This window comes from Squalius cephalus, assembly GCF_949319135.1.
Source record: "Squalius cephalus genome assembly, chromosome: 10".
Taxonomy (NCBI): Eukaryota; Metazoa; Chordata; class Actinopteri; order Cypriniformes; family Leuciscidae; genus Squalius; species Squalius cephalus.
The window spans coordinates 34,494,137-34,512,145 of NC_137131.1; the positions used below are offsets into that span (position 1 = coordinate 34,494,137).

The 18,009-nt window shown below is 38.0% G+C and overlaps 2 protein-coding genes across 3 annotated transcripts in view; both read right to left on the minus strand.

The window, feature by feature from the left end:
• nck2b (NCK adaptor protein 2b) overlaps positions 1–18,009 on the minus strand; it is a 469,107-nt gene that overhangs the window by 52,103 nt on the left and 398,995 nt on the right. The window contains exon 1 of one of the 2 annotated variants that reach the window (XM_079883393.1): positions 1,600–1,939. The exons of the other annotated variant lie outside the window; for it this stretch is intronic. The gene's annotated coding sequence lies outside the window, so the exon portion shown is untranslated. Of the gene's footprint in view, positions 1–1,599; positions 1,940–18,009 lie in introns of those variants that run through there. 2 annotated transcript variants of the gene reach the window in all.
• dph3 (diphthamide biosynthesis 3) lies at positions 13,429–17,421 on the minus strand. The gene is made up of 3 exons (XM_079883400.1): positions 17,231–17,421; positions 16,827–16,901; positions 13,429–15,097 (listed from the first exon to the last, which is right to left on the minus strand). The coding sequence occupies exons 1-3, from the start codon at positions 17,336–17,338 to the stop codon at positions 15,023–15,025; spliced, it is 258 nt and encodes an 85-aa protein (XP_079739526.1). The 5' UTR covers positions 17,339–17,421; the 3' UTR covers positions 13,429–15,022.

Below are 18,009 nucleotides of genomic sequence, written 5' to 3' on the forward strand. Positions count from 1 at the left end.
TCGCAAAATAACAAAATGCAATACAGGTTTGGAATGTGGGCGAGTATCATTGATGACATAGGCTATCCTATTATAGGAGAACTCCGGTCAATTTTAACATTGAGCTAATTTTTTTGTAAATTTGGAGTGCTGTCAGTACAGAGAACAACGACAAAAATCGGTGTTGCCTACACCGTGTTATCCTCTTTTTAAAATTTGCACCCTATTGACTTCAATGGGGCAATATTTAAACATGCTTTTAGCCTCTTAACATCCTTGATGTGTCATTACAAGTGCACAGCCAATGTGAGTGATTCCTTCAGAGTGAACACGGTGAATCTGACTGCAGTAGATGTGAAAGATATTAATAAAGTGATGTTAATTCAGCCAGCGCTCATACCTGTATTTACATCCTGTTTTCGGTCGAAGTCCAAAGTAGTCGATTGTCGAGTTCACGCGCGTGATAATAGGTAACTAAACCAATTAGGTAACTAATTACTGCTTAGTAATTTGATTTTTTTCTTTCCGAATGGGAATCAATAAATAAATAAATAAATAAATAAGCTTGATTTCAACTATTGACTACAGCCCACAAATGAAAAACTGTGACGTCGGCGCAAAAGGGGTCTATAGGCAGCCTACAGGCGGTTACAGGACATTACACACATTTATATTTTTTAAAGCCACTAGATGGCGCTCTTCTCACTTGATTTTTTTTTTTTTAGGCCTGCACTCTATTTTGATGTGAAATGTTGCATTTATTGAAGAAAAAAAAAAGAAAAAAAAAAATATATATATATATATATATATATATATCATCTAATGGAAAAAATAGCTCATAAAAATTATATAATTAATGCAAAGTATCATAAAAATCTTAAAAAATTCTAAATAATAATAAAAAAATATTATTGAACAAAAATATATTTCATTGTTTTCCTGGGGGGAAAAAAAGTTAAATTTTAAGGCTTCGTTCGTTTTTGCACGAAAGGAAGCCAAGTGTAACACATTAATGAAGAAGCCCAGAGGGATAAATGAGTTCTGCATAATATTGGCCACTTAATAATAATTGCTATCAATACGCTTCCTAAGAAATATAACGTTACACTTTTTTTAACAATTGTAGTGACCCACAGGTATTGCCTCCTAGTGCACCATTCTACGATTGCATTGTTTCTTTGCAAGATTATCTCATATTACGATGACAAAAAGAAAGTCTACACTGACAAGTAAAACAGTGTCACAGAAAAACAAACAATATCGCTAAACGTCAACTGGTTGCGGTATGACCATAGCAGCTAATATGCGCTCTGATTCGCAAGGAAAGATTCAAAGACTCGATTCTATACTGACCTCGCTGCTATTGTACTGGCGTGAGCACAAAAAGCTTCATTCAGTATTTAACCAGCGGCAAATTCAGAAGACAAAATCACTGTGTGTGATGACTTTAAGAGTCTTATGTTGGGTTATAAGCGAATTAAATAACGCTTTCGCTTTTCAGCAAGACTTTTTCCTCTCGAAAAAACCTCTATTGCAGTGAACCACGAAACACCGAATACACCTCCCGTGAAGCTGCCAAACACGCTCACGCACCAACTTTATGCGCTTGTCGTTCTTTACCTTTACAGGTTGCCTCTGGACAGATCGGGGGGAAACGAAAGGATGCGTATGGAATCGGCCGTTCGGTGTGGGTGCATGCAGAAGAGGGCGATGGAAATCCCGTTCAGAGTGCTTGCCGTTGTCCTTAGTCCTTCATTCGCAGCGCAGGCCCTAGGAACTCCACCGCTGCGTTCTCGCGCTTTCTCTCTCTCTCTGCTGGCTGCTCAACCCAGCTCTCGATGACGTCACCGCTGCCAGGGCTGGACTGCCCAGGGCGAGCACAGTTCGTGATTCAAAACCGAAAGGCAATATACAAGATTCATATGCATTGTCAACTTAATTGTTTGTCATGTGTTTCTGTGTACTAAAAACCAAGTGAGATCCCACCCAGACTCCCAATAAACCAACCAAGGAACCCCCAGTGTCACAATATTCATGAGGTAAATCCGACTGTTGAGGGCGGGGCGGTAGTGGCACTAGGCTACTAGGTATGTAGGGAATTATTTTAGATTTATATTAATGGGGTTATAACTGATTATTAGCTTTCGTGCAATAATTCCAAACAAGTGTGCAAAAAGTGTGTAAAAAAAATTAAATCTCTCATGTTTATGTATAATAATATATGTAGCCAAATATATTATTAAAATCAAAACTTTTATATTTTTAATTGCACAAGAGCTTACATGAACAAACAATGAACAGTTATATTTTTATTAATGTTTAAAAAAAGATGATTAAACACTGCAATGAATGTATTGTTCACTGTTAGTTCATATTACTTACGTTGACTAATATGAGCTTATTTTAAAGTGTTATCAAAATAATAAGTGCGGAAATCAAATTTAATCAATCAATTCTAAGTGCTAGTACTGAAACTTATTTTCAAGTAATGGTGCATCTACAAAATATTTTTTTTTAAGAATCAAGTTCAGAGTGACAATGATAGATGTATCTTTTTTAGATGATATAATTTCTTTCATGACAACTCTCGGAGTGTTTGGCATGGTTATGGATATGACACTGTTGATATGTTTGGTCTTGGCAGAATAGATCTGCTACGCTGCTGCTGCTGCAGAGCAAGAACGGGATTTGCTATTGCCAATACATACACAGACATGCTGCTGAGAGCAAGTAAGACACGCTGCTGCTGCTGTACAATATAGCATGAATTACCCGTAGCAGATCTATACAGGTTGACCTAGGGAAGGTGGAGGGTTTCTAAAAAGCATGCTGCAACAGCAAATGCTTACAAAGTATTTGAAGGTTGAGCACATAAGCTCATTGGCTACCGATACAGCAGGAACCAATCAGCTGTGCCCAAAAGAGAACAATGTCTACAGTTTCATGACAGAACTTTTTATTTGTTTTTGGGTAACTATTCCTATAAGCTTCAAGATTGACCTAAATATTTCTAATAATACATGCACCACTTATTATTAATGTCCTATTCTCTATATGGCTCTATTCTCATTTATTGTAGGGTTATGTTTTATACTGGCTCTGCAATGCAACCATGTAGGTAAAGATTTTAAACAGTTCTATTTCCGGAAGCACAAAGATAGGCCTTTTCACTTCAAAGGTTTCTCATAGGTTGAGACTGTTTAAAAGCATTTCTTCTTTGTATTCATTGAAAGCATTTATGCAAAGGGGTCATATATACACAATACAATACAATACAAATTCTGTTTCTATAGCACATTTAAAACAACTGCCGTTGACCAAAGTGCTTACCAGCATAAGTAATACAACAAAAGCAATTATATACAGTCACACAAAAAAAATTAAATCCTGTTCACTCAATCAGTTCTAAAAGCCATACTAAAAAAATATGACTTCAAACTAGACTTAAAAGCATCCACAGATGGGGAAGATTTAATGTGCATTGGAAGAGGGTTCCATAAGTGTGGTATCAAAAGGTCAACAATATATTTTGGGGCAATACCATGCAACAAAACCATCAACAAAACCTTAAACTAAATTCTGAATTTTACAGGCAGCCAGTGTAAATAAACCAAAACTGGAGTAATTCTCTCTCTCTTATTTGTACGAGTCAGAAGTCTGGCCGCAGCATTTTGCACTAATTGTAGACGAGATAATTGACCCTGTGAGATACCTATATATAAAGAATTACCGTAATCAATATATACATATACAGATTGGCCATATTTAAAGCGCTATTTAAATTAAAATGACTTGTCTTGACTTGACTGTGAAAAACAAAGCAAAAATTACTTTTAAAACAAAGCAAATGTGGCTGTGGTGATTTGATGACTTCTTTCCAGTCTTGGCGTCTCTCGTGTTCTTTGCTCAGACGCGGACAGGCTCTCTGGTGTGGCGGCTTGAGTTCCCTGTCAGGTTGGACTTCAGGCTTCGTGTCAAGTCTCCAGCTCAAGCCGAGCACCAAGGACAGCAAGTATGTTATTTCCTATCCAATACAAAGAGTATATGAACAAGTAAACTCATGAATTTTCTTTAGAGCTGATTTACAACAGAATTGAATTCTGTTTGCATCACTGATTCTGTTATTTTCCTGTTTATTACCGTGAAGCCACTTTGAAACAATCTGTATTGTATAAGGCGTTATATAAATGAAGGTGACTTGACTATAACAAGAATATTACACTGAACACAAATTTGAAAATCTCACAACAAATGATCCAGAATTGAAGACAAATGATAATAATGCTAAATCTGTTACACTTCCTCACACCTGAAATCACTGATAGAGTGAATCTCCTGTCTACAATAGATCATTTCTAATCCATTTATGTTGTAACATCTGCTCTAACGTCGGCCGTTTAGTTGGATCCTGGGTTAGGCACTGTCTAATCAGATCACTGCATTCTGTACAAATTTTAATAAGGAGAGAGCTGGGGCACGTTCAAGATCAAAACGGTGTGCAACGTTTTGCTACGGTTTCCGGGTTGAACGTCATGTTTCCTGGAAACGGCGTGCACCGTTGTGCAACAGGGTTTGAGATACGTTTTCTCTTGTTTGGTGGGTGTGTCAGAACTGCAGTCCAATCAGCAGCAACATGTATACTGTATATAAAGCACGCGGTATTAAAGTGAACTCGCACAGTGGGTTCAAGGAAAGTAATTTACAAATGTGTTCGATGCAACAACTGAGGATATTAGAAGACATGTTTGTCGTAAGTTTTATTGTAAAAATATAGGATATCAACATAATGATGTAGTTGTTTATATTTTTAGCTTCATTGCAAGTGTATGACATTTGGTATAAATAAACAATGGTAATTAAGTGCTTTTCCTAAAAATGAGAAAGAAAAACAGTATGAACTACAAATAAAGTCAGTATGTGAGGCTAAATAGATGTGTTTTAGTCTGAATTAGGTAAGATGTGTGCTTCCATTTCAGTTTCCACAAATCCCTTCACTCGATTGGGATGTTCTCTTTTGTTCTGGGCGGCAAGTGCAGTAACTGTAACATCGGGCATATTTTGTAGCATTAAACACATATTTATACCGACTTCATCAGGCTCCGACAATTCTTCACAAATAACACAAAGAATGGCCTTCTCAGCTGCCATAGTTGCAACTCTTGCGTCATCAGAACAGTGTGTTCAATGCATCACCGTTTCTGTTTAAAAAACGTTGTGCAAAGTTTTGTCGGGCTGAACGCAGCCCTGCTAGTCATGACCATGTGACTTGGCATCTATGAAAACAGCTGGTTAGTCATGACCATGTGACTTGGCATCTATGAAAACAGCATCTAAAACATGATTAATATAAATGTAAAATGTTCCTTAACTTTACTTTAAAAGTGAAGTATGTAGTTACACATTTTTTCAAAAAACCTTTCATGTGTCGCAGCTCTTACTGGTTTTTGTGAAGGCATGTTTCAGGTCCAACATATTAGGAATACTTTTAGCTGTGTTGCATTGGTCTCTTTATGAAAATGTGTCTTTCTGAAAGGGTGCTTGATGATGCTGTATGATACTGAAGCATACTTTGTAGCGCGTAGAATCATAATGCTCGGTTTCCTTTGACGTGTTAATGACCCGTTTAATCTAAGAAGGCATAAATGCAGCGAATTTTGGCTTTTACTGCTAACTAAAGCTGAATTTCTTTCCCCATGGCTCCGCCTGCTACAGTAGCCACGCCCCAAACTCTCACTATACGTTGAACTATATATTAAAAATCTTACATACTTCACCTTTAACTGTTTCTGTACAAATTCTTTGCTTTATGTGTATGTTTAGCAATGTTATCAATATTATTCACTCACCTTTGGATAAGTTCTGAAATGTAACTTTGGCTTGTTTGATTTCCATTCCATTGCGAAAAGGAGGACATGAGGCGTTCACCATCTCATACAACAGCACTCCTAGAGCCTAGACATTTACTGGGACGGCGTGGAATCTAGGTTCTGTTAAGACTTCAGGTGGGCGGTAATCCAGCAATCCTGTAAGCAAGACATTTGCACATTGTTGAGCTTTTTTTCCTTAAGCATCAAATAATCAGTAAGTCACTACATTCAGGTTTACACACTCCCAAAATGCTCACCACGGTATATTTTGCTCTCGTAGCCATCACTGCTTAATAGCTGACCGCAGCCAAAGTCTATCAGTTTGAGCTCTAACGTGTTTTTCTTCAACAGAAAATTATGTGTATGAATGTCGTTATGAAATACACCATGCTCAGTGCAGTGTTGTACTGCCAGCACAGCCTGTTGCATGATGACCCGTGTTATTGTTTCAGGCAGTTCAGGATTACGAGTGATGAACTCCAGCAAGCTCTTGCAGGGTTCGGGGTACTCCATAACGAGAGTGAATTTTCGAGGGTGTTCAAACCACTCGTATAGTTGTATGATGTAGGGGCTTATTGGTTCTTGCCTCATCATTAGCAGAAGCGCTACTTCTGTAACGATAGGTCGAGGATGCCCAGGCTAGAGAAAAGTAGTAGAAAGAAGGTTAGATGGGTAAAAATCTGAAGGAAACATTAAATGCACTTTTCTTTGATCTTTTTAGACACGTTCAAAAGAGCCTTTTCAGCTCAAAGTTACTTAAGAGAAACTAGAGTAATCTGCACTTAACTCAATACATATTCAGGTTTTAGCCAACTTACAATATCAAGATAAAGATCCGTGTCAACCTTGCGCATCCGCTTGATGGCAACCTGAAAAAAAAAAAAATCAATAACAATAAGTTTCAATAACAGAAACAGTTTTCAAGCACCTGCACCTTGCACTAAGAATTAAAACCTCTGTAATTTTTTTTAAATATGTTTTGATGCAGGCAAGAGCAAATTGTTCATACTATTTGGTAAGATTTACCTTTTTGCCATCAAATTTGCGTGTTCCCTCGTACACTCTGCCAAATCCTCCGGATCCAATCATCTCTCCCATGTTATAGAGAGACTCAGAGGACTCTGAAAAACAAAGTATGTCAAAAAATATGACAAAATATATGAGCTTGCTAGATCCATTGTTTTATTTTAAAAATATCAGTGCTGGTTGTGTGGAGAAAATAATATTAATATGGGGAAAATAATATTAATATTCTCTGAAAACAAGCCTTAAGATATTTTTGTGGAAAACAAGACGACAATATTGTTTAAAATAATGTTGGAGAAATAATGGCGATTTACCATTATTTGTCTTGACGCCAGAGTGATCTGGAGCAGGTGATGGCTCAGGATCAGTCGATGGCTTCAGATCTGTTGAGAGGACAAAAGGCTCCACGACATCCACAGCACTACTGTGGCTACAGCAGCGGAAAGACTTCATAGCGTTCCATAGCCAGTTGAGGAAAGAACCAATTCCTTTCCTCTTCCTAATTTCTGTAGGTTTTTCTGAAATGAAGAAAAACAATTGACAAAAACAACTATTAGAAGTATCTCTGACATAAAATTAAGCAATGATATACTGACATAACTTACATTTTACATTTTACAAGTTCTTATTTGTAATGTTACAAATCCAAAGTAATGGAAATTTTTCCAAGATATCTGCTTTGACTTCTGCTTAATGCCTGCATAAATGTCCCTAAATCTTATTTTACAATATTAATAGTCATTTTATTTCACAAATCAACAGAACATACATTTCCAGGCTTCATTTGGCCAACTCTGGCACATTTGGCTCAGTTCTGGTAATGGCAAAGACCATATGGGCCATATATTGTTTTAAATATAATATATTTAAATAAACATTGTTTTTTATTAAATATATAGCAATGTCTTATTAATAACATATCCAACTTGCCACGACAGCCATTTCGACAATTTTGTGTGTATTTGACAATTCAAGAGCAATAAGTCGCAAAATAGAATTCTATTTGTGATTGTACGCTGTCTGAGAAGCGGCTTTCTGTGCGCGTGTTTCAGGTTAGTGTCAGATAGTGCAAGTACCATTGAGTTCATGGCTTTTTGAGAACGAAATTCAACATGTTAAAAACTTGAAGCAGTCTTATGCATGAAATCTGTACACTTTACACTGCCCAGCCTTATTTCACTCTCACCTGTTGAGCTCTTGTTCAGAGGAAAAGCCTCCATAGCACCCTGAGCAGTTAGGCCATTCAAAGTCTCTGTTGGCTCGACAGGAACTTGACCGGGCAACGGAGGGCACTGCCACCCTTCATGGCTGTCGGACCTGGACAAACGGCAGTTGCTGCAACTGCCCTGTTCGTTTTGGCTATCCGATCTATGGCCACTCCTCCTCCAATCAAGGTTGTACGAGCATCTGCTGCTAAACTCTCTACATAACTGCCTCTCTACATTGTCCTCAGAGAGGGACAAAGATGATGCAGTGGAAGTGGAAGCAACTCTCCTGGATCTGTAGCGGCCTGAGGCTGGAACATTTCAAACATCAAAAACTTTCAACTTTCTATTCAATGACAAATTATTTATTAACTGAGCCATAACTTCTTTACTAAAAGCATATTCTGACCTCTGCCAGGGCGTTTAGCAGGTCTTTTAAATGTGGAGAGTCGTCCATCATCTGGGCACTGCTGGCTGCCTCTCTGCCACTTCCCCTCCCAGTGAGTCTGACCAGTGGACACAGAAACAGACAACTCAGAAAGCTGAGGAGAAAAATACCCAGGTAGCTCCTGGATCAGTGTCTGGGTCGATGCTGGCAGCGGGTCCTGATCGCAGTCATCAGGCCAGAGTCTCCAAACCTCCGGACCAGCCGTCTGAGTTAAAGCAGCTCTCCTGGATGTGGAGCGGCCTGAGGCTGGAATATTTCAGACATCACTCAGTTAGTAATGTTTTAATAATAATCAATGTCAGTGGTCAATTACAAATTGTTACTAAAGTTAGGTTCTGGGTTCTGGGTTCTAATCCGCACTCGTATAGGTTTTTTTTCTCATGAAAACCAATTATGTTTATCAGTAGTTGTATATCAGGCAGGAACACGTTTGTGTGCATTTTGTTTTGCAATTTCACCGTAACGAATAGAGAGTCTCCACAACGGATTGAAGCGCGCGTCCGAGTGAAGACTGTGCGCGAGCCAGAAGAGAAAACCGTATCCGCGCCACATTAACAGCAGCGGCAACGAGCACATTGATCACTTGATTTAAAAAACAACACATTTCAGCACTAGATCGCCTTATATTTAACAAACGAACTAAATTAATGCTCTGCTAGTTAACTGGAGATGTTTTATTTATTTGTATCGGTACATTCGTGCCGCGAGATGTTTCAAAAGTGGTGGGGACAATATCGACCTTAGCAAAAAGTGGTGGGATATGTCCCACCCCCGTCCCACCCGCAAATTACGCCTATGCTCAAATTGAAAAGTTTATTTCATATGCAAGGAATCAAATAGCTACATGCGCACTTAACTGGGAAAATTGGGGGATAAAATGGGTTACCTCGCGCAAATTTCTTCTTATTAATGTAGTCAATCATTGTACAACATCATACATGACATACCATAAAAAAGTGAAAAAATAAAGCATTCACCTCCTCTTTCACCCGTGTGAGCCATCAACATTCTCCTCCAAACTGCAATAAAAACAATACAAAAAAGAATAAAATAGAACAATACAATAGCAATAGAAGCAATCAAACTAATAATAGGGCAACAATATGTAAGTGCTGTGGCTGACAAGTAGCAAGGTTTTTTTTTTTTTATTAAATAAAAAAAAAAAATGATTGAATAGAAATATAGAATAGAACATGATAGTAGGCTATTAATGGGTCAAGTGTTGACGAAAAAAATCAAACACTTACGAAAACACTTTCGTTTCTTGAGAATGGCTAAAGACTTAGCTGCTCGGGTTGAGTTAGACAGGTCATTCCACCAGCATGGAACAGTCAAGGTAAAGTTCAATAAAGGTGATTTTGTGCTTCTTTGGGATGGCACCACAAGGTGCATTGCTGAACGCAAGCTTCTGGAGGGAACAGAAATATCACAAAAAATGTTTGTGTGAAAGAGGCTAAATGATTAATGTATATAGTGTTTGCTTCTCCATAACCGTGCTTTTATGTCATGTTGTTGGCATTTGTGTGAACACTGATCATCCTTGACTTTGACTCTTTTTATGCACATGTTCTCTCTGAGGGGTGTGTGTGTGTGGCTGGCAGCCCATATTCAATCTCTGATCAGCTCAGTGAGAGAGTGATTTGAAATGCTATTGACTGAGTGCAGCGTTCCTGCAGCTGGCTCATGAGGGATGCCACAGAGAGATGGGCCTTTCAATATCATCTGAAGGACAGAAAACTGCTGTCTGTCTCTCTATCTCACACGCGCGCACACACACACACACACACACACAAACACACACACACACACACACCAAAGCTGGCTGCTGACAAGCCAAAAAAGAAAATTTAGATGACAGGAAATCAATGAAAGCCGAATTATATTTTGTGAATATACCAAATGGAAACACTAAAATTATTAATTCATGGCAGTGTTCCAGGGTTGGCTCAGCCATATAGTCCAGGTGATATGTGGACTAAAATTATACAGTACAGTGGTACACAGTGGTCAAGAATTACAATGATACCATATACATATACAAGTAGTTAATGGTGAATTTGGTGACGTTGTGAGAAGGATTACAATGAAATTGCAGTATCTGAGAATGTCATCTGAAGCTGACACACCAAGCCGGCGGTCGGCCGGTGGGCAACGGCAGGCAGTTTTTGAGCGTCGACCGACTTAGTTTTTTCGGTGTGTTCCGCACCGTTGGATCTACAGTCGTCTTTCATCAGCGCTCATTCTTTGGCATTGGTTGGGTGTTTCCCTACAGAAAATTTGCGAAGAAAAGTGTTCAGATGAAATCGTAGAGAGGGTGTGAACATGAACATGTTACAGCATGAGCTGGAGATTAATCTTCCGTCAGCTCGCTTTCTGATTGGGTATTGTTTCGTTTCACGTGATAATCTCCAGAGCGTGCGCGTGTTTGTCCTCTGGGTTCCCCCCACACAACAGGATTTCTGATTCGATTCGAGATCGGGGCGGTTCCAACGTTCATCCGAGCAGATTCAGTCACTCTTAATACACTTCACACCACAGGAAAATCTGATAAGATAATCTGTTGAACCATCAAGATAACAGGGACTTTATCTGGCATTGTTGGAAGGGGAGAAATTGGTCCAAAATCACCCCGAATATCTTGTAGTGTATACCCAGCATAAGTGATGAGTTTGAGAATGCCATGGAGTTCAGCAATAAGGGCGTCTCTGAAAACAGACATCATGAACAGGCCAAAAGTGTCCAGCTGAAATTCAAAAGACATGTGAGTTGGTTGAAATGGGAAACCCCTTCACAGAGGACAGCAGCAACCTTCTGAAGCTGAACTCAAGAGAATTAGCAGACCAAGCTGTTGTGGATGCTGTTCGGGTTGCTGAGAGGAAGGACCAAGAGCAGTACAAACTCTTGGTTGCAGAGAGGGTGCAGGGCACAGAACGCATCACTGCCCCTTTAAAGAGGAAGCTCTTTGAGAGTGGATAAAAACAAAACAGAGCTCTTTTACTCTCTGGCCAGGAACCTTGTGAAAATGTTGACTACCAAACAAGTTGCTTATACATGCGGACCCAATCATCTCAACCACAAGAATCAGATCAGACTGCCCCTTGCACACATGAAGAGGCAGATACAAGGATGCTACTCTCCATGCAGTGGTTGCTGCAAGAAAAGGATTTAAAAAGATCACCCTGCGCACTGTGGACACAGATGTTGTGGCTCTAGCCATTGCACATGTGTCAGAGCTGGACATTGAGGAGTTGTGGGTGGTATTTGGGCATGGCAAGAACATACCTGAAACTGCCTAGTCTCTGGGTCCTGACAAATCCAAGGCCCTTCCTGTGTTCCATGCCTTCACTGTCCTGTCCCCATGTCCACTGGATCACTGTCCTGTTGAAAGATTCAAACATGGCCATTATAAGATTTCTAACAGAGGTTGTCAGGTTTTAATTTTTTATCTGTTGGTATTTGATCAAATGCAGTTGTCTAAAAATATGATTCCAAGTGCAAAATATTACATAATGCAGTACAGGGTGCAAATGTAAAGTATAAACACAGAAAGTGCATTATTGAGAATGAGGTATGTAAATGGCCAGTGACCACATCAGTACAAAATGGCATCATGAGGTAGAATGTTAAAAAGGAAAGTGCAAAAGTAAGACCACAAAACCAGTCACATGGGTCAATTTTTTACAACTGAGATTTATATATCATCTGAAAGCTGAATAAATAAGATTTCCATTGATGTATGGTTTGTTAGGATAGAACAATATTTGGCAGAGATACAACTACTTGAAAATCTGGAATCTGAGGGTGCAGAAAAATCTAAACATTGAGAAAATCGCCAAGTTTGTGATTGTGCTGCATTCACTCACAAAAATAAATGTTTTGGTAGGAAATGCACAAAATATTTTTATGGAACATGATCTTTACTTAATATCCTAATGATTTTTGGCATAAAAGAAAAATCGATAATTTTGACCCATACAATGTATTGCTGGCTATTGCCACAAATTTACCCGTGCTACTTGTGACTGGTTTTGTGATCCAGGCTCACATTTGTAAGTGTGCAGTATGGAAGCATGTTAATGTACAGTGCAGACTTTTCCCTTTTTTTATTTATAAGGAGGTTCAGGTTGGATGTAGTGTTCATCATTTTAATTTAGAGTTCAGTAGGTTGACCGTAGAAACTGTTCCTTGGTCATGCTGGTGCAACAGTGAAAGCTCCTATAACGTCTCCCAGATGGAAGAAGAGTAAACAAACAGCCCATGGCTTGGATGAGAGGTGTCTTTAATAATGCATCTCACCCTTCATAGGCATTGTTTGTGGTATATCTTTGATCGAGGGTATAGTTGAGCACCAATGATGTTTTGGGCATTTTTCACCACCCATTGGAGGGCATTCTGGTATGAGACAGTGCAGTTGCCATACCACATTGTGATGCAGTTTGTTAGGATGCTTTCAATTACGCATTTGTAAAAGTTCAGCAGGATATGGGGGGACAGGTGAGCTTTCTTTAGCTTTCTAAGGAAGTAGCCTAAAGGCGCTGTTGCGCCTTTTTGATAAGAGTAGCAGTGTTGATGGTCCAGGAAAAATCCTCAGAGATATGGACACCCAGGAATTTGAAGCTAGTCACACATTTCACTTCAGTCCCATCAATGTAAATGGCAGTGTGTGTGTAGCCTTTCTTAGTCTGCCGGTAGTCCACAATCAGCTCCTTGGTCTTCTGGGTATTGAGTGTAAGATTGTTGTTTGCACACCACACTGTCAGACCACTGCGATGTTGTCTGCAAACTTGATGATGGAGTTTGAGCCATGCTCAGGTAAGTAGTTGTGGGTGAAACTAAAATAATGCATTTTTTAAATAATCAAATATAGATGCAAATATACTATGGATGTTTTTTTTTTTTTTTTCTATGCAGATGAGAATCAAAATCTAACATTATTTAAGAAATTACTCAGTAAAAATTGAAATGCACTGCGTAAGAATATTTACATCTTTAGAGCCACCTTTTACAGCAATGTCAGCTTTAAGTTTTTAGGAAATATATCTATTTAAGTTTTGCTTACTGTTGGTTGATATCAGCCCATTCCTTCAGGCTGGTTTGCTCCACAGTTGTTAAATAGATTTTATGTTATTAAGCCACCCAGTGTTAAATTACAAACAAATTCCTAAACATTGATGTCTTATAAGTTAAATATGGAATTATTCTGTACATTTTATCTTTGTTGTTGAACATATAGCACCCTCTGGTGTCCAAAGATAATACCAAGAAGCACACATTGTAAAATTTGCTTCAGAGGTCATACAGCTCAGCATGACATAGTAGATTTATATTTTTACATTACACACTCTTACAAATAAATAAATAAATAAAGTTCAGTGGGCTAGGGTTCTTGACTCAATTTTAAAGAACCCTTTTTGCCAATAGGAGAAATGTCATATATGACTGCATAAAAATCATATACCTTTCAGGTTTAACAAGGCAAAGGTGTTTATGAGTTTTTTAATTCATACAATTTGAATAAAATACTCATTCTCAGTTCTGAAAAAGCTAAAAGGACAGACTTGGCAAAACACGTAGGCCTATAAAATGATGAAAAATTACAAGAGTGAGTTGAAAAAGGAGCAGCAGGTGGGATTTCAGGAAGAGCACCAAATTACATACAGTAGAACCAAAAGCCACCTGTTGACCATGAAAAGATCAATTCATTAATTGCAACGTGCATACTGCGTACTGTTGAAATTTGCCATGTTGCGCCACGTTATTTCCTATTTGTTTCTCTGTTTTATCTTGGGATGCCCATCCTGAGGTAACTAGAGAGTATGTCAGCTCCAGTTTGGATCCAGCCTATTATGAAGACTTCAGATGACCAACACCTATGAAGAGACGGCACCAACTCCTGCGATGACTTCAGATGACAAACTCTGAATCTACAGTATATTCACCAATGCTATATTTTACTAAATGTCATAATCATTTGTTAACAAACAAGTATTTATTAATTCAATTAGCTCATTGTTTCTGCATTAAATTATTACATTGTTTAAATTAATACATTTTTAGCTAACTGTGATTTTTGTATATGTACATTTCTGAAATACATAACTCAGACAGTTACCTCTGATAATAGATTGTTCTAAATTGTAATATGGACTCATGCACCTTCTGTAAAGCTGCTTTGAAATGATGTGTATTGTAAAAAAGCGCTGTACAAATAAATGTGAATTGAATTGAATTAATTCAGTATTACAATATGTTCTCAATTTCTGAGAATTTTATTTTCAAAAGAGAACAGAGCATATTTTAAAAAGGTTTTAAAAAAATAAATAGCTTTAACCGAAAAGTACTTCATGTGCAAAATCTTGGCGCAGAATGTATCAGTCAATGAGATCCAGTCAGTTTCCACACAAAAGATCTGCATATGTAGTGAGTAACTGTGAAAAGACAGATGACCATGCCCATTCTCAGAGCAAAGAATCAGGTGGAGTCGTCGTGTCGATGTCTCAGCTCTGGACCAGCTCTAGTTTGTTTTCTGACGTTTTTGGTGCTTCAATTACTTCTTCACACATGAACTGCTCCTACAACAAAAATAAAAGCTTTTATATGAAATGTTATTCAAAATCACATTAAAATCACGCTAAATTAAAAAATGTTATGGCAGTATTTATTATAAATTATTTATTCGTGCATACATCATTATTGTTATATTAATCTTAATCTTTAATCAAAACAACTTTTTTTTTACTGGCATGAGGGCAGGGAAACATGTCGCTCTCACACGAGATCACAGCAACAGCAAACCACAACCATCCAATTAATTCCCAATGGACAAAATCAAGTCCCACTCTATACTTTTTCTTGTTTGAAAAGCATTACTCAGATATACGTCACAGTAGGGGAGAAAAGACTAAGACTGCATCCGAAAACTTAGGCAGCTGACTTGTTTCCTCACAGCCTTATCAAGCATTGACTTAGTATGTCAAAAACTTACATTTACACACAAACTGACCAGAAACCGCAAATACGAACGTGTTTGTTGATGTTTGTCTGTGCTATGTGAACTGGCCTTATGTCAACTTCAAAAATCGATCAGATGAAGGTATCTCAGGAGACAGGTAGTGAAGCTAACATTGGATTTGGACATGTCTTAATGCCGTCCTACCTTGGAATACATCCTTTGAAGGCAGCATTTTTATGCTTTCAGACGCAGCCTAAGAAAAGACTATTGCAACTTTCCCTTCATGATGACTTTAAAACAGTTGTGGTCAAATGTTATCAGATGGCATTAAGTGGTCGCTTAATGGAGTTTGAAACTCAAAATAGCTGTTGAACAGATACTATATGAAGGCCTTTTTAGTCGGTATGAAATGGAAGTTGTGAAAAAAAATGTAGAACAGGACTTGATTTTGTACATTTGGAATTGATTGATCGTTGGATCGTGCCCTTGTCCCAGTAAAGGAATAGTTCACCCTCATGTTGTTCCAAAACCGTAAGACTTTCGTTCATTTTCGGAACACAAATGAAGATCTTTTTAATGAAATCTGTGACCTTTCTGTCCCTCAACTACTACTTTGACACTTCAAAAAGTTCATAAAGAGATCACAAAACTAATCCATATGTATTGAGCGGTTTATTCCAAATTTTCTGAAGAGACACGATCGCTTCATATGATGAACATATTGAATTTAGGCTTTTATTCACATATAAACATTCATCAACTCACACATCAGTTATGATAAACAGAAGCTCAAGCATGTTCGCTTGCCATGCGAGAATTAATGAGGTTCATTCTTATGTGTTACGCAGCACGTTTGAGCTTCCGCAAGAACCAATGAGGTTTGTTTGCATGTCAATCAGGTTCGGTTGAGCTTCTTCTCATGTTCGCTGATTAATCTTTAAATGTGAATAAAAGCCTAAATTCATTCTGTTCATCATATAAAGTGATCGAGTCTCTTCAGAAAATTTTGGACTAAACCAATCAACTCATGTGGATTAAGTTAGTTTTATAATCTCTTTATGACCTTTTTGAAGCATCAAAGTGGTAGTTGCGTAGCTGTCTAGGAAGGGATAGAAAGCTCTCAGATTTAATCTGAAAGATCTTCAATTGTGTTCCGAAGATTAACCAAAATCTTTTGGGTTTGGAACGACATGAGGATGAGTAAGAATTTTCATTTTGGGTGAACTATCCTTTTAAAAACGTCACCAAACCAAACATCTATTTATTTATTATTTATAGTGCAGAACAACAAATCAATGACCAAGCCAAGTTGGCTATACACAAATATCCGAACATACTAAACATCTTACCTTATCATAGATTACTTTTACTATTAGTGAGCAGCTCGGACAGGTGGCCACTTCTTCACCATTCTCAAGATCCTCCTGAAAAACAGAAGTTTCATCTTAACAAAACAGTAGGTATTTTTCAGTTCACCTATATATATTTGCCAGCCACTAGTTAAACTCTCACACTCTTGAGTTTTGGTTAATCGTTAATGGTCTTTTGGTTAATGTCTCGTAGTTCTTCAAGTTTAATCCAATAGCCTACTTTATCCGCTAACATAACAGGAAGGAACAACGATCACAGATTCAAATTCAATTCTTCATATAAATAATATAGAAATGGACACACATATATTAGTGTGAAAAAATATTTATCTGGAAATGATTAGTCAAGTAATGACTGTGTAGATTCTGCTAGAACAACTTGCCTTCGTTATCGCAAATCTGTCACCACATGGACAAGGAAAATAATATGTTTCTGTTTCTTCATCATACTCAAAATCTTCTATCTCAACCTCGTCGTGAAACACCGTCATTTTAAATAAATTACTGGTTAAAAGCCCTCGCCGGTCGCCGGTGCTGATTCAACATGCAGCCGCTGTGACATAAGTGGCGCACAAATTTGACGTGGCCAGCAGCGAATTACAATAAACAGCTGTTCACAATTTCGCCACCAGGAGGAGACACATTTCTATCCAACCGATGCTGCACAAGTCTGAGTACAGTAAATAGTTTTCTGTAAACATTACAGCTGACTACGACTGGGGTTTTCAGTATGCAGTGGGAATCCCACAGTGGGATATCTACCCTGCAATCGATGTTATCCAGTCATGTGTGCATGCAGACCTACCCAACTTTCCCAGCGCAAATTTGCTTCCATTTAAGTCACTGAGTTAGAGATTATGTTGAAATAGCAGCTACCACACTTAGTATACAGTGTAGGCCTATGTAGAGTAGCATACTGTGCAATACGCAATAATACTTGCACATTCAATCTGCATTTGTTACAAATTAACTTAATAATATCAGACACAGTCTGATATGTTCAGACACAGTCATTATGTTATTCATTCTCATTAAATATGTTTCAGAATTACCGTAATGTATAAAGCTCCAAGCACCCTCCTTACCCTGGGTTCCTGTTTTAAAACTCTTCATGTAGATTTATACTCTAAGGCAATGAAATTACAGAAAGTAACATTCATTA

Coding starts and splice junctions, on each gene's coding strand:
- dph3 (XM_079883400.1), bottom strand. CDS start 17,338: ATGACGGTGTTTCACGACGAGGTTGAGATAGAAGATTTTGAGTATGAT. Junction 16,902..17,230: donor ACAGATTTGCGATAACGAAG/GCAAGTTGTTCT, acceptor TCTGTTTTTCAG/GAGGATCTTGAGAATGGTGA. Junction 15,098..16,826: donor TAAAAGTAATCTATGATAAG/GTAAGATGTTTA, acceptor TTTTTGTTGTAG/GAGCAGTTCATGTGTGAAGA.